At 38.7% G+C, this 13277-nt stretch overlaps 1 protein-coding gene across 3 annotated transcripts in view; it reads right to left on the bottom strand.

Annotated features, from left to right (window-relative positions):
• The window catches only part of MXI1 (MAX interactor 1, dimerization protein), a 98760-nt gene that overhangs the window by 8833 nt on the left and 76650 nt on the right, over window positions 1-13277 (bottom strand). For all 3 annotated transcript variants that reach the window (XM_061403427.1, XM_061403426.1, XM_061403428.1), the window contains 2 exons: window positions 7252-7366; window positions 6472-6643 (listed from right to left, as the gene is read on the bottom strand). In XM_061403427.1, the coding sequence (XP_061259411.1) occupies window positions 6472-6643; window positions 7252-7366 (287 nt within the window). The remainder of the gene's footprint in view (window positions 1-6471; window positions 6644-7251; window positions 7367-13277) is intronic.

Raw genomic sequence — 13277 nt, 5'->3', positions numbered from 1 at the left:
TGGTCTCAATTTATGCAGCAAGTTTACTAAAGCTTTTGACGCCAGTCTGTCTAGACCTCCCACCAAAAGCACTTGACCTATTTGGGAATTAAGTGTTTAATATTAAAAGATCCCAATCCTGAGTGGTTTAACATCTGTTTTGCCTTAAACTAGAAACTAATTCTCAGTGATGTTTAAGCAGAACTCCCTTCATGGGGGTTGGTGGGGAGGGGGAGAATAAACAATATAGATGAACTAGAATATGTTTCCATCCAGGCCTTTGGTGGCATAGTTCTGTAGACTTCCAGGATTCATCATAAAGATCTCTTGACTATTCAGTAACCATAATAAGCCCATGATTAAAAAGTGCAAAGAGAACACAGATTTGTCTTCAAATTAATTTTCTTTCATCAAATAAAGCTTGAAATGAGGGCGTGAGGCTTAAGAGTCTCTGGATTATAGTCAGATCTATAGTAAAGATTATAGTAAAAGCATTTTACTTTAAATACTGGTGCTGATTAACTTTACTTCAAAAACAAAACATGGTAAAATCTAAATACATATGTGACCCAGCTATTTATATATACATACTGTATTTTAATTGTTAAATACTACATGTGCAATCAGCAATAATACATAAAAAGCAATATTTTTTTTTTTTAACGGAGCTGAAAGACTCTTTTCTCCCTTCAATTCTCTTAAATTCAAAAGCCTGATGTTTCACATTGGCCCTGATTTTAACGGTTCATACTGATCACAGTTGCTTTAGAAAAGTGGATTCTAGCTGAGCACAAGAAGACAGAGCAAGTTATTTTGAAGAATATAATTTTCAAGACGGCTTACTGCTTCAAAAAGTTTTCGCAGTCTTTTTAAAATGCACTCAGTTATCGAAACAAACTGTACAAATAATACTATGAATGCATAACTATTTTCTTCATATCCATTAATCCTTCACAGGCTATTTAGTGTTTCCTAGATCACAGAACACTCATCCGACCTCTAGTTGGGAAACACAATCAAAACACCCTATCCAGAGCATGCTGAATTTAAAAGTCCCTAACGCTGAGAAAGAGGGCTGCCAGGTAAGAACAGGAATGGTATGATGAAGACATACTACCTCTCTGAAATTTGGAGGTGGGGTGGGTACAAGGAGGAGACAATAGCAGCAAGGGCAGCTAAAGCCTGAAGACTGAACAAGATCACACAGCTTAGTAGCCAGCAAAAGAAAGAGGAGGACCAAGGTCTGCCTCCTTACACAGGGTTATTTCTGCTATGCCTCTCACTCGTAAATGCATTATGACCTTGAGGCTCTTGCTGCTGCTTCTGGTGAACTACTATTCTTCAAGTGCCACACAACAAAAGTAAGCTTTTACATAACGACAACAAACCCACGAACTCCTAGGGTTGTGTTAAAAACCTATTTGAAAGGTTCCCACAGAATATGGGAAATTCGGATATTAAAAAGAATTAACAAGAATGACTACAGTGGATTGGGACATATTCAGTACATGAAAAAATAGGACTTTACAAGATAATCAAAGAGCTAAACAAAAAAGTTAACTCTGGAGGTTGCTAAGGTGCCAATTCATTACTCGGAAAATTGATAAAGCAAAAACAAGCATTTATCCCATCTTTCCAGTAAAGACTTTATTTGAAGGTAACCAGAAAATTGATGAAAAAATGTTCTTTAAAGAAGAAAAAGTTAATAAACCCAACAATGATAGAAAATCACTATTTTGGAACACCTAATAATGATCAGGGCAACAATCATCAATAACAAACTATTAAGCAAAAGGTGGATACATTTGAATTAATGTATCAAGACCACCTGATCTGCCTTTTGAGAAATTTGTATGCAGGTCAGGAAGCAACAGTTAGAACTGGACATGGAACAACAGACTAGTTCCAAATAGGAAAAGGAGTTCGTCAAGGCTGTATATTGTCACCCTGTTTATTTAACATATGCAGAGTACATCATAAGAAATGCTGGACTGGAAGAAACACAAACTGGAATCAAGATTGCCGGGAGAAATATCAATAACCTCAGATGCAGATGACACCACTCTTACGGCAGAAAGTGAAGAGGAACTCAAAAGCCTCTTGATGAAAGTGAAAGAGAAGAGTGAAAAAGTTGGCTTAAAGCTCAACATTCAGAAAATGAAGATCATGGCATCCGATCCCACCACTTCATGGGAAATAGATGGGGAAACAGTGGAAACAGTGTCAGACTTTATTTTTCTGGGCTCCAAAATCACTACAGATGGTGACTGCAGCCATGAAATTAAAAGATGCTTACTCCTTGGAAGGAAAGTTATGACCAACCTAGATAGCATATTGAAAAGCAGAGACATTACTTTGCCAACAAAGGTTCGTCTAGTCAGGGCTGTGGTTTTTCCTGTGGTCATGTATGGATGTGAGAGTTGGACTGTGAAAAAGGCTGAGTGCCAAAGAATTGATGCTTTTGAACTGTGGTGTTGGAGAAGACTCTTGAGAGAGTCCCTTGGACTGCAAGGAGATCCAACCAGTCCATTCTAAAGGAGATCAGCCCTGGGATTTCTTTGGAAGGAATGATGCTGAAGCTGAAACTCCAATACTTTGGCCACCTCATGCGAAGAGTTGACTCATTGGAGAAGACTCATGCTGGGAGGGATTGGGGGCAGGAGGAGAAGGGGATGACAGAGAATGAGATGGCTGGATGGCATCACTGACTCGATGGACGTGAGTCTGAGTGAACTCCGGGAGTTGGTGATGGACAGGGAGGCCTGGCGTGCTGCGATTCATGGGGTCACAAAGAGTCAGACACGACTGAGCGACTGATCTGATCTGATCAAGATGACATCATCTGAACCCAGTGACCAATGTTATCACTAGCATGGGACAATTAAAAATAATACTGATGCATAGGAAGTACACAGTACCACCTATGAAGTATCCGTGCCTCCAGAAAAAAAAAAAAAACTTGAATATAATCAAACCCCTAGACCTATCAACCAGTTTACAAGAAATATGAAGGCAGAACATGTTAAATGACACCATGAGATTCATTCAGCCACATCTAGAATGTGGGAAACGGTAAGAAAAATTATACAGTTTCCCAGGTTCTACAACAAATAAATGGCATTGAAAAAAAAGTGGGAAAGGGAAAACTACACAAGTATAGTTGACCCTTGAACAGCATGGGGGGTTAAGGATGCCAACCCTCCACACAGACAAAAATCTGAGTCTACTGTTAAGTCAACCCTCCCTATCTGCACATTCAACCAACCATGGATCATGTAGTACTGTAGCACATATTTAATGAAAAATATCTACATATAAATGTACCTGTGCAGTTCACACTTGTGCTGTTCAAGGGCTAACTGTACCTTAAAAGGTACAAACAAATGTAATGTAGACTTTGGATTCTTACTCAAACACACCAATCATGCCTTTTTTGAGAAAAATTGATGAAACTGGGTGTTAGATGACATTAAATAGGATTATCTGATTTTATTGGGTTGGCCATAAAGTTTCTTTGGTTTTTAAGTAAAAATACAAGACAGATTTTTCACTTTCACCAAGCAGTTTACTGAACAGCAAATTCAGTTTTGTTCCACTATCTTCTGCCATTTTTCAGGCAACTTCATAATTCCATCTGCCTAAAACTTGGTCTTTTTCAGTAAAGAACTGTTCCAGGTGCCTTTTACAGTCTTCCAAAGAACTAAGATTTTTTCCATTAAGAAAATTTTGTAAAGGCTGAAATAAATGGATCAGAAGGTGGACTGTCTTGTGGATACAGCAGATGAATCAAAACTTCCCAGTCAAGCTGTAACAGTTTTTCCTGGTCATCAAAGAAACAAGCAGTCTTGTGGTACCCTGATGGAAGATAATGCATTTTCTGTTGACTAATTACGCTTTTCACTGAGTGCTGCTCTCACTTGGTCTAACTGGGAGCAGTACTTATTGTAATTAATCATTTGGTTTTCCAGAAGGAGCTCATAATAGAGGACTCCTTCCAGTTCCACCATATACACAAGATAACCTTTGGATGATGTGGTTGGTGGTGGTTCATTTTGCTTGCTCCACGATGTCTTCCATTCCACATTATTGTACAGTATCCACTTTTCATTGTCCGTCACAATTTGATTTAAAAACAGAGTGCTTTTGTTATGTTTCAGCAGAGAATCGCATGCAGAAATATAGTCAAGAAGGTTTTTTTTCACTTAAATGGAACCCAAACAAAGTAATTAACATAATTAAGTTGATGCAAATGATTTTCAGTGCTTGGATATTCTGAGTATGTTGACTGTCTCCTATGTGGCATAACGTTTATTGTTCTCAATTAATGTCTCAATCTGATTGTTTACAACTTCAACCTGACTGTGAAGCATCATCCAGCAAGAAATCTCCAGCATGAAACTTCACAAACTACTTTTGACATATTTGAGTAGTCACGGCAACTTCATAAACTGCACAAATCTTTGTGTTTCAGTTGCATTTTTACCTTTCTTGAAATAATATTCTGAAAATGTTTTCTTCCATCTTCAATATTAAAACGGCTACATGAAAATTCACTGAAGTTTTTTTAAAATATGCACACTGATATGAGAGCTATCACAATACAATCTAATAAAATTGTTGTGAATTGGAAGGACTGATGCTGAAGCTGAAACTCCAATACTTTGGCCACCTCATGCGAAGAGTTGACTCATTGGAAAAGACCCTGATGCTGGGAGGGTTTAGGGGCAGGAGGAGAAGGGGACGACAGAAGATGAGATGGCTGGGAGGGTTTAGGGGCAGGAGGAGAAGGGGATGACAGAAGATGAGATGGCTGGATGGCATCACTGACTCAATGGACATGAGTTTGGGTAAGCTCTGGGAGATGGTGATGGACAGGGAGGCCTGGTGTGCTGCAATTCATGGGGTTGCAAAGAGTCGGACAGGACTGAGCAACTGAACTGAACTGAAGCAATGAACTTTTGGCCAACTCAATTTTATGGGATGTAACAGTATTGTGTATTTTTTAAAGTCCTATTTATTAAAGATAACATACTGAAGTATTTAGGAACAAAATGAAATGTTACCTGAGATTTGATTTTAAAAACTTCAGAAGAAATGGTCAGGGCATATGGGTGGTAGAGAACAGGTGAAGAAAGAATGACAAAATGTTGACAACTGTACAAGCTGGATAATGGATACCTGAGAGTTCATGACCCTATTTACTTTAGTATATGTTTTAAATCTTCCATAATAGGACTTCCCTGGTAGTCCAGTGGTTAAGAATCCACCTGCCAATGCAGGGGACATGGGTTCAATCCCTGGTTCAGAAAGATTCCACATACCTCAGGGCAGCTAAGCCCATATGCCACAGCTACTGAGCCTGGGCTCTAGAGCCCAACAAGAGAAGTTACTGCAATGAGAAGCTTGTACACTGCAATGAAGAGTAGCCTAGAGGAACCTCTAGACTACAACTAGAGGAAAGTCCTTGCACAGCAACCAAAATAATAAAATTTTTTCAAATTTGCATCATAAAAAGAAATTTTACAAAATTTTCTCTTTTTTTGTTTCAGAATGCTCAAAATCTTGTGAGCTCTAGTTTCCCAAATATGAAGTGACCAGAGTTCACCTCTGGGATCTTTTATTGTGGTGTGAGGCCTGATGTGGTGGGAGCTATAGATGAACAGATCAGTAAAATTCAAACAATTACAATTTCTTTTCTGGTTGTTTTTTTCTTTAATTATGTCAAAGACAAATGTTCTGGGACAGATGTTACGAGAAATGGAGGGTGTGGTAGTTTAAAATACAGATATAAAAACATCACCAGTAATAAAACATATCAACGTCATGTATCTTTCTGATATAATGAACTAAGAAGGGCACAACATCACTTCTGTGGTATTTTCTTCCCTCAAATGTGTAACACCTCAGTCCAACAGAAAACATCAGATAAACCCAAATTGAGGAACACTGTATAAAATAACTGACCAATATTCTTCAAATGTGTCATGGTCACGAAAGAAAGACTGAAGAAATATTTCTAAGGCAATGGAGATCTTACACTGGATCCTGGATCAGACACAGAACATTATTAGGAAAAGTAGTGAAGTCTGAATAAGGTTAATAGATTAATAGTATTTTATGAATGTTAATTTCTTGGTTTTGATAGCTGTATTATGGTTACATAAGATTTAACGTTAGAGGAACCTGGGTGAAGGGTATATGAGAACTCAACAATTTTCTACAGAAAACTTACAACTTTAAAATTTTTTCAAAGTAGAATATTTGATATATATATATATATATATGTGTGTATATATATATATATAGTCAAGAAAAAATGTTCTACAGTTCACACAGGCATTGCTAGACAATGTTGTGACTGCATAAACTCTAGAATGCTACATACAGTGTTGGTGCAGAAGAAGGAAGCAAACACAATGCCACCCATCCTACCCTCTCTAAATTCAGAGACAGGGACGCTTTGTTTCATTAGGGAAGAAGCTCACTGCCTACCTCGCTCTGAATCAGAACGATCTGAAGAAATAGTTGATCCAATGCTGTCCATTCGTATTCGTTCCATCTCTTGAGGACCCTGCAGCTGTTCCAGTCGCCGCTTTAAAAATCTCTGTTCTCGTTCCAAATTCTCTAGCTGGTGCTGGCTCTTCCTTTCAGCTTCTTCAAGTTTCTGAAATGATACAGTGATATTTGTGTGTTGTACAGTACAAACAGTAAAATGGATTCCTCCCTAACATCTCAGAAGATTTCTTCTTTGACAGAGAAAACATGAATGACTATACAAGTATACGTGTGTATAAAAACATACATAAATATGTATTTTTAAACATCAAAAATAGTTTTCTTCACTTTGTGTATATAATGAATGCTACATTACTAGAACAATATGGAATTTTCAAAGTCTGTCTCTTTTATTGCCATAAAAGAGAAACCTGCTCTGCAGTATAGTTTGATGGAAAAACACTGAGGGACACAGCCAAGTGAAGTCATCTCCACCAGAGGGCACAACTGCCTTCCTTCGGGTATCAGCAGAGTAACTGTTATTTTCCTAGTATTCCCAGCTCTTCAAATGGCCATGCTGTCAAAACAATTTAGTGTAGTCAGGTTATGTTGCTCCTATCAAATTAGCGTTAAATTTTCAGAAAATTTCTCTTGAGGTCAGTCATTAAAGGAGAGCATTGTGAGCTAGCTGATATATGTGGACAGAAATCACTACTAAAAAGAGAGCAGGACTGAGAGAGTCATGTGAAAATATGATAAAAAAAAAAAAATTCCTACCTTGATGTGTGCTTTGGCTTTGTTGAGCAAACCAAGTGTTGTGTGCCTGGTGCAATCTGGTCCTAGTGGAATCAGAACTTTTAAGCGTTCTAAACACAGGCGAAGATGAGCTCGTCTAAGAAAGACAAAGGTAAGTGAAATCAGCAGTCTGGATATTCCACTAAAAACATCTTAAAGCCTATTTTAAGACACATAAGAACTTGCACATTATTCAGTTTCAAAAGAGTGTCTGTATGCAAGGGCAGGTGTGCCTACTGGCTTTCAGTTTTCCGCCACTTTTGTTGTACGCCGCAGACGTTGGTCACTTCAGATTATTATCCCCAGTGCCAATCTCTGTCACAGGTGATTTAATTTTATCCAGTCCCATAAACTTTCTCAACTGTATTAATGTAGAAGTAGAAAAACACTGGGCGCCTGTATTTGATTTTGCATGTATAAAACCAAGGCTAGGTTAGAGGTTTTCAGCTTCACTACCCGAAAAGGCTCATAAATTTCCATTTCCTCCCTTCCACCTTTCATTCACACACACACACACACATAGACACACACTCCTCTCCACAACTGTAGCCATCCTACAGTGTTTATATTATTATGCATTAGTTTAAACCATATAAAATTTCTGATACTCAGCCCTTTCTCACTTATAAAAATGACAACTTCATATGATCCAACACAACAAAAACAGCAAAATTCTGTGGCCAGTGAGGACAGGGTGAGACAAAATATATGGCTCTAAGGTCAATTCCAGGCACTGAATCAACAACCTATAAAATAGTCCCCTGCTTCCTAATATCTAAGTGTATCAGTTATTAGCTTTTCCTTTTTATTTCTCTGTCTCCCTCTCCCCTCTCGTACTACCCACCTCCAATATTCTACACCTGGAAAAAAGCCAGGTGACAGAATTCTTCACCAAAAGTCACTGTGTTCTTTAACATACTCATCATCCTGTGGGCAGGTTAGGGAAATGTTTCCTGTATATGCTAGCAGACAGCCTCATGAATTTACATTCCATGGGTCCTGTGTGTTCTGCTTTGCTGTGCTTAAGTTGCTCAGTCGTGTCTGACTCTTTGTGAGTCCCTGGACCATAGCTCGCCAGGCTCCTCTGTCCATGGGGATTCTCCGGGCAAGAATACTGGAGTGGGTTGACATGCTTTCCTCCAGGGGATCTTCCCAACCCAGGATCGAATGCAGGTCTCTTCCATTGCAGGCAGATTCTTTACTAGCTGAGCTACCAGAGAAGCCCATGTACCCAATAGGAACTATGATTACCATGATGAGAGTTCTGGATACATAATTTCACCCTGAAACAACATTAGTTTACATATCTGGTTCTGCGGTTCATAATGTATAACTTAATCCAGAAGTTAGTATATCTGAAAAGAAAGCCCACAAATGTGTTCACAGATTAGCCCTATTCCTTAAAGAACTACAATTGAATATTTAGCAACCGTGTCAACTGCCGCAGGAACAAAACACATCCTCCATTTTCTCCTCAAAGACGGTCAGATGGTTTACTAGCTCACCCGTCAAACTATGGTTTCTCTGTCTTAATACATATGAAATAATGTCAAGAGACATTCTCAAATGCTAGCAAGTTCAGGGAGGGATAGCAGAAGGCAGCCAATTATGTCACTGACAGGCAAGGATGTTAAGGGTAGTGAAGTGAGGTTTGGCTGATGAATTGTCAAGATTCTTCTAGTACCTTCTAGCCAGCATAGTTAAGAGGTCTGTTAGCATTTCCATTCCAAATCTCTCTATTGAGTTCAATAACTCAAATCTAATAATTGGCTCCAGGCTGAAACCTGACATACCTGATGTGGATAAAGAAAAATAATTTTGTTTAATTTTCCTTAAAAGTTTATCAATGGATTCCTGGTTAATGAGATTTAACAATTTTAAAGTCACTCTGGATCTTCACGACCCAGATAATCACAATGGTGTGATCACTGACCTAGAACCAGACATCCTGGAATGTGAAGTCAAGTGGGCCTTAGAAAGCATCACTACGAACAAACTAGTGGAGGTGATGGAATTCCAGGTGAGCTATTTCAAATCCTGAAAGATGATGCTGTGAAAGTGCACTCAATATGCCAGCAAATGTGGAAAACTCAGCAGTGGCCACAGGACTGGAAAAGGTCAGTTTTCATTCCAATCCCAAAGAAAGGCAATGCCAAAGAATGCTCAAACTACAGCACAATTGCACTCATCTCACATGCTAGTAAAGTAATGCTCAAAATTCTCCAAGCCAGTTCAAAGAAAAGGCAGAGGAACCAGAGATCAAATTGCCAACATCTGCTGGATCATGGAAAAAGAGAGTTCCAGAAAAACATCTATTTCTGTTTTTATGCCAAAGCCTTTGACTATGTGGATCACAATAAACTGTGGAAAATTCTGAAAGAGATGGGAATACCAGACCACCTGACCTGCCTCTTGAGAAACCTGTATGCAGGTTAGGAAGCAACAGTTCAAACTGGCTGTGGAACAACAGACTGTTTCCACATAGGAAAAGGAGTACGTCAAGGCTGTATATTGTCACCCTACTTACTTATATGCAGAGTACATCATGAGAAACACTGGACTGGAAGAAACACAAGCTGGAATCAAGACTGCCGGGAGAAATATCAATAACCTCAGATATGCAGATGACACCACCCTTATGGCAGAAAGTGAAGAGGAACTCAAAAGCCTCTTGATGAAAGTGAAAGTGGAGAGTGAAAAAGTTGGCTTAAAGCTCAACATTCAGAAAATGAAGATCATGGCATCCGGTCCCATCACTTCATGGGAAATAGATGGGGAAACAGTGGAAACAGTGTCAGACTTTATTTTTCTGGGCTCCAAAATCACTGCAGATGGTGATTGCAGCCATGAAATAAAAGATGCTTACTCCTTGGAAGGAAAGTTATGTCCAACCTAGATAGCATATTCAAAAGCAGAGACATTACTTTGCCAATAAAAGGTCCGTCTAGTCAAGGCTGTGGTTTTTCCTGTGGTCATGTATGGATGTGAGAGTTGGACTGTGAAGAAGGCTGAGCGCCAAAGAATTGATGCTTTTGAATTGTGGTGTTGGGGAAGACTCTTGAGAGTCCCTTGGACTGCAAGGAGATCCAACCAGTCCATTCTGAAGGATATCAGCCCTAGGATTTCTTTGGAAGGAATGATGCTAAAGCTGAAACTCCAGTACTTTAGCCACCTCATGCAAAGACTTGACTCATTGGAAAAGACTCTGATACTGGGGGGGATTGGGGGCAGGAGGAGAAGGGGACGACAGAGGATGAGATGGCTGGATGGCATCACTGACTCGATGGACGTGAGTCTGAGTGAACTCTGGGAGTTGGTGATGGACAGGGAGGGCTGGCGTGCTGCGATTCATGGGGTCGCAAAGAGTTGGACATGACTGAGCGACTGAACTGAACTGAAAGTCACTCTCCTCCCCTGATGTGCAAACAAAAATCACAGAATTTTAATCTTGAATTGTAAAATTTCTTAGGTGAGGACTCTCACAGACTAAAACTAAACAAAATAAGGTCCACAGTAAAAAAGGCCTTTAAACTCTTCATTAGGATTATTATAGCATATGCCTAATAACTGAACTCATATGATATGACTGGAGGATGGAGAGAGACTGGTAGTTCTCTTGCAATAATTAGAGGCTCCCAAGAGGGCTTTGAATTCAATCATCTAAAAAAAAATGCAGAGTTAACAAGTATTTTGCCAAAGGAATAACTTGTCATATTTAACCCCAGATATTCAGTACATATATAGAACTTTTAGTTTAAGAAGTTTCAGATGACTCCTTACTACAGTTGCATATCAAGAAAAAATGGCAGAGGGCGGTGCAGAAAAAAATGGGTGGGTCAATTTCCTGTTTTGTAAAATATAAGTTAAAGTCATATTAAAATCTAAGCACAATGTACAGCAACATGGATAAAAGTAGAGATTATCATAATGAAGTCAGAAAGACAAATACCACATGATATCACTTACATGTGGAATCTAAAATACGTCACAAATTAATGTATGTACATATAAAACAGACTCACAGACACAGAGATCAGACTTGTGGTTCCCAAGGTGGGTGGTGGGGGCGGGAGAGGGAGGGACTGGGAGTCTGGGGTTGGTAGATGCAAATATTACATTTAGAATGGATAAACAACAAAGTCCCAGGTATAGTACAGGGAACTATTTCCAATATCCTGGGATAAGCCATAATGGAAAAGAATATTTTAAAGAATATATATATATATATGTATGTATAACAGTCACTTTGCTGTACAGCAGAGATTGGCACATCAGTGTAAATCAACTAGATAAAGATAAAAAAGTTGAATAAAATGAACTATGCTTTAATGTGAAAAAATAAAATCTAGGCAGAAATCAACTAACAATATGAAAATGTTGGTTTTTTCCTTTTAAAAAATCATTCAGTTGTATATTTATTACATGACTTTTGTGTACTCAGCAATGTTCTCGATGCTTGAGTGGGCGAAGTGAAAAAAGAAAGGTAAATTTTAACAGTTTATAATCCAGACTACAGAATGAAACATATTTTGTTTCAGTTGGTTCACAATGAAATGAGTCATACAGGTATCAAGGGTGACAGAATCTAAATGAAAGAAGAGATTATAATTGACGAAGACAGCCTAATGAAAGAGGTTGAAACTTAAAGGATACTGAATTTGTTTATGAAAAAAGCATGGTGATTAAAACAGTAAAGAATTTAAAATTCAAATATTGGGACCACGTTTAAACCTAAAATTAAAAATACTTTAGATTTCTTCATTCATAACAAAACAACTGAGTTGGAATCCTATAAGGAAACATCAACCAAGGTCAGCAGTCTGGTGATCTACAACAGCACTGTCAAATCAGGAACTGCCCTGGCCAAATGAGTCAAGATGCAAGCGATGTCTACATGAACCAGGAAGGCAGACTGCCCCTCCAAAGTACTGTTAGTCACTACTGAACATTTCTTAAGTCAGTTTTTTAGACCATTCTTTAAAACCCAAGTGTAGTTAATTTACAATGTTGCAATAATTTCAGGTGTACAGCAAAGTCATTTGGTTTTGTGTGTGTGTGTATACATATATACACACATTTTTTTTTTCAGATTCTTTTCCATTATACTGCTACTGCTGCTGCTAAGTCACTTCAGTCGTGTCCGACTCTGTGCGACCCCATAGACGTCAGCCCACCAGGCCCCGCTGTCCCTGGGATTCTTCAGGCAAGAACACTGGAGTGGGTTGCCATTTCCTTCTCCAATGCATGAAAGTGAAAAGTGAAAGTGAAGTCGCTAAGCGACTTTTCCATTATAGGCTACTACCAAATACTGAATATAATTTCCTGTGCTACATACAGTAGGTCCTTGTTTGTTTTATATATAGAAGTGTGTATATGTTAATTCCAAACTCCTAATTTAGCTCCCCACCATTTTATTTTCTATGTCTGTGAGTCTATTTCCGTTTCATAAATAAACTCACTTATATTACTTTTTTAGGTTCCACAAATAAGTGATATCATATGATGTCGTTCTCTATATCTGACTGACTTCACTTAATCTGATAATCTCTAGGTTCATCCATGTGGCTGCAAATGGCATTTCATTCTTTTTTGTGGCTGAGTAACATTCCATTATGTGTGTGTGTGTCTATACACACCACATCTCCTTTATCATTCATCTCTTGGTGAACATTTAGGTTGCTTCCATGTCTTGGCTATTATAAATAGTGCTGCAATAAACATTAGGGTGTACATGTCTTTTTGAATTAGAGTTTTCTCTAGATATATGCTCCAGGAGTGGAACTGCAGGATTGTATGGTAACTCTGTTTTCAGTTTTTTAAGGACCCTCTATACTGTTCTCCAGGCTTCCCAGGTGGTGCTAGTGGTAAAGAACCTGCCTGCCAATGCAGGAGATTTAAGAGACGTGGGTTTGATCACTAGGTCAGGAAGATCCCCTGGAGGGGGGCATGACAACCCACTGTCTGGAGAATCCCATGGACAGAGGAGACTGGTGGGCTACAGTCCACAG

This window comes from Bos javanicus, chromosome 26, assembly GCF_032452875.1.
Source record: "Bos javanicus breed banteng chromosome 26, ARS-OSU_banteng_1.0, whole genome shotgun sequence".
Classification (NCBI taxonomy): Eukaryota; Metazoa; Chordata; class Mammalia; order Artiodactyla; family Bovidae; genus Bos; species Bos javanicus.
The sequence above is the reverse complement of the archived record's forward strand: the minus strand, read 5'-3'. Positions and strand labels throughout refer to the sequence as shown.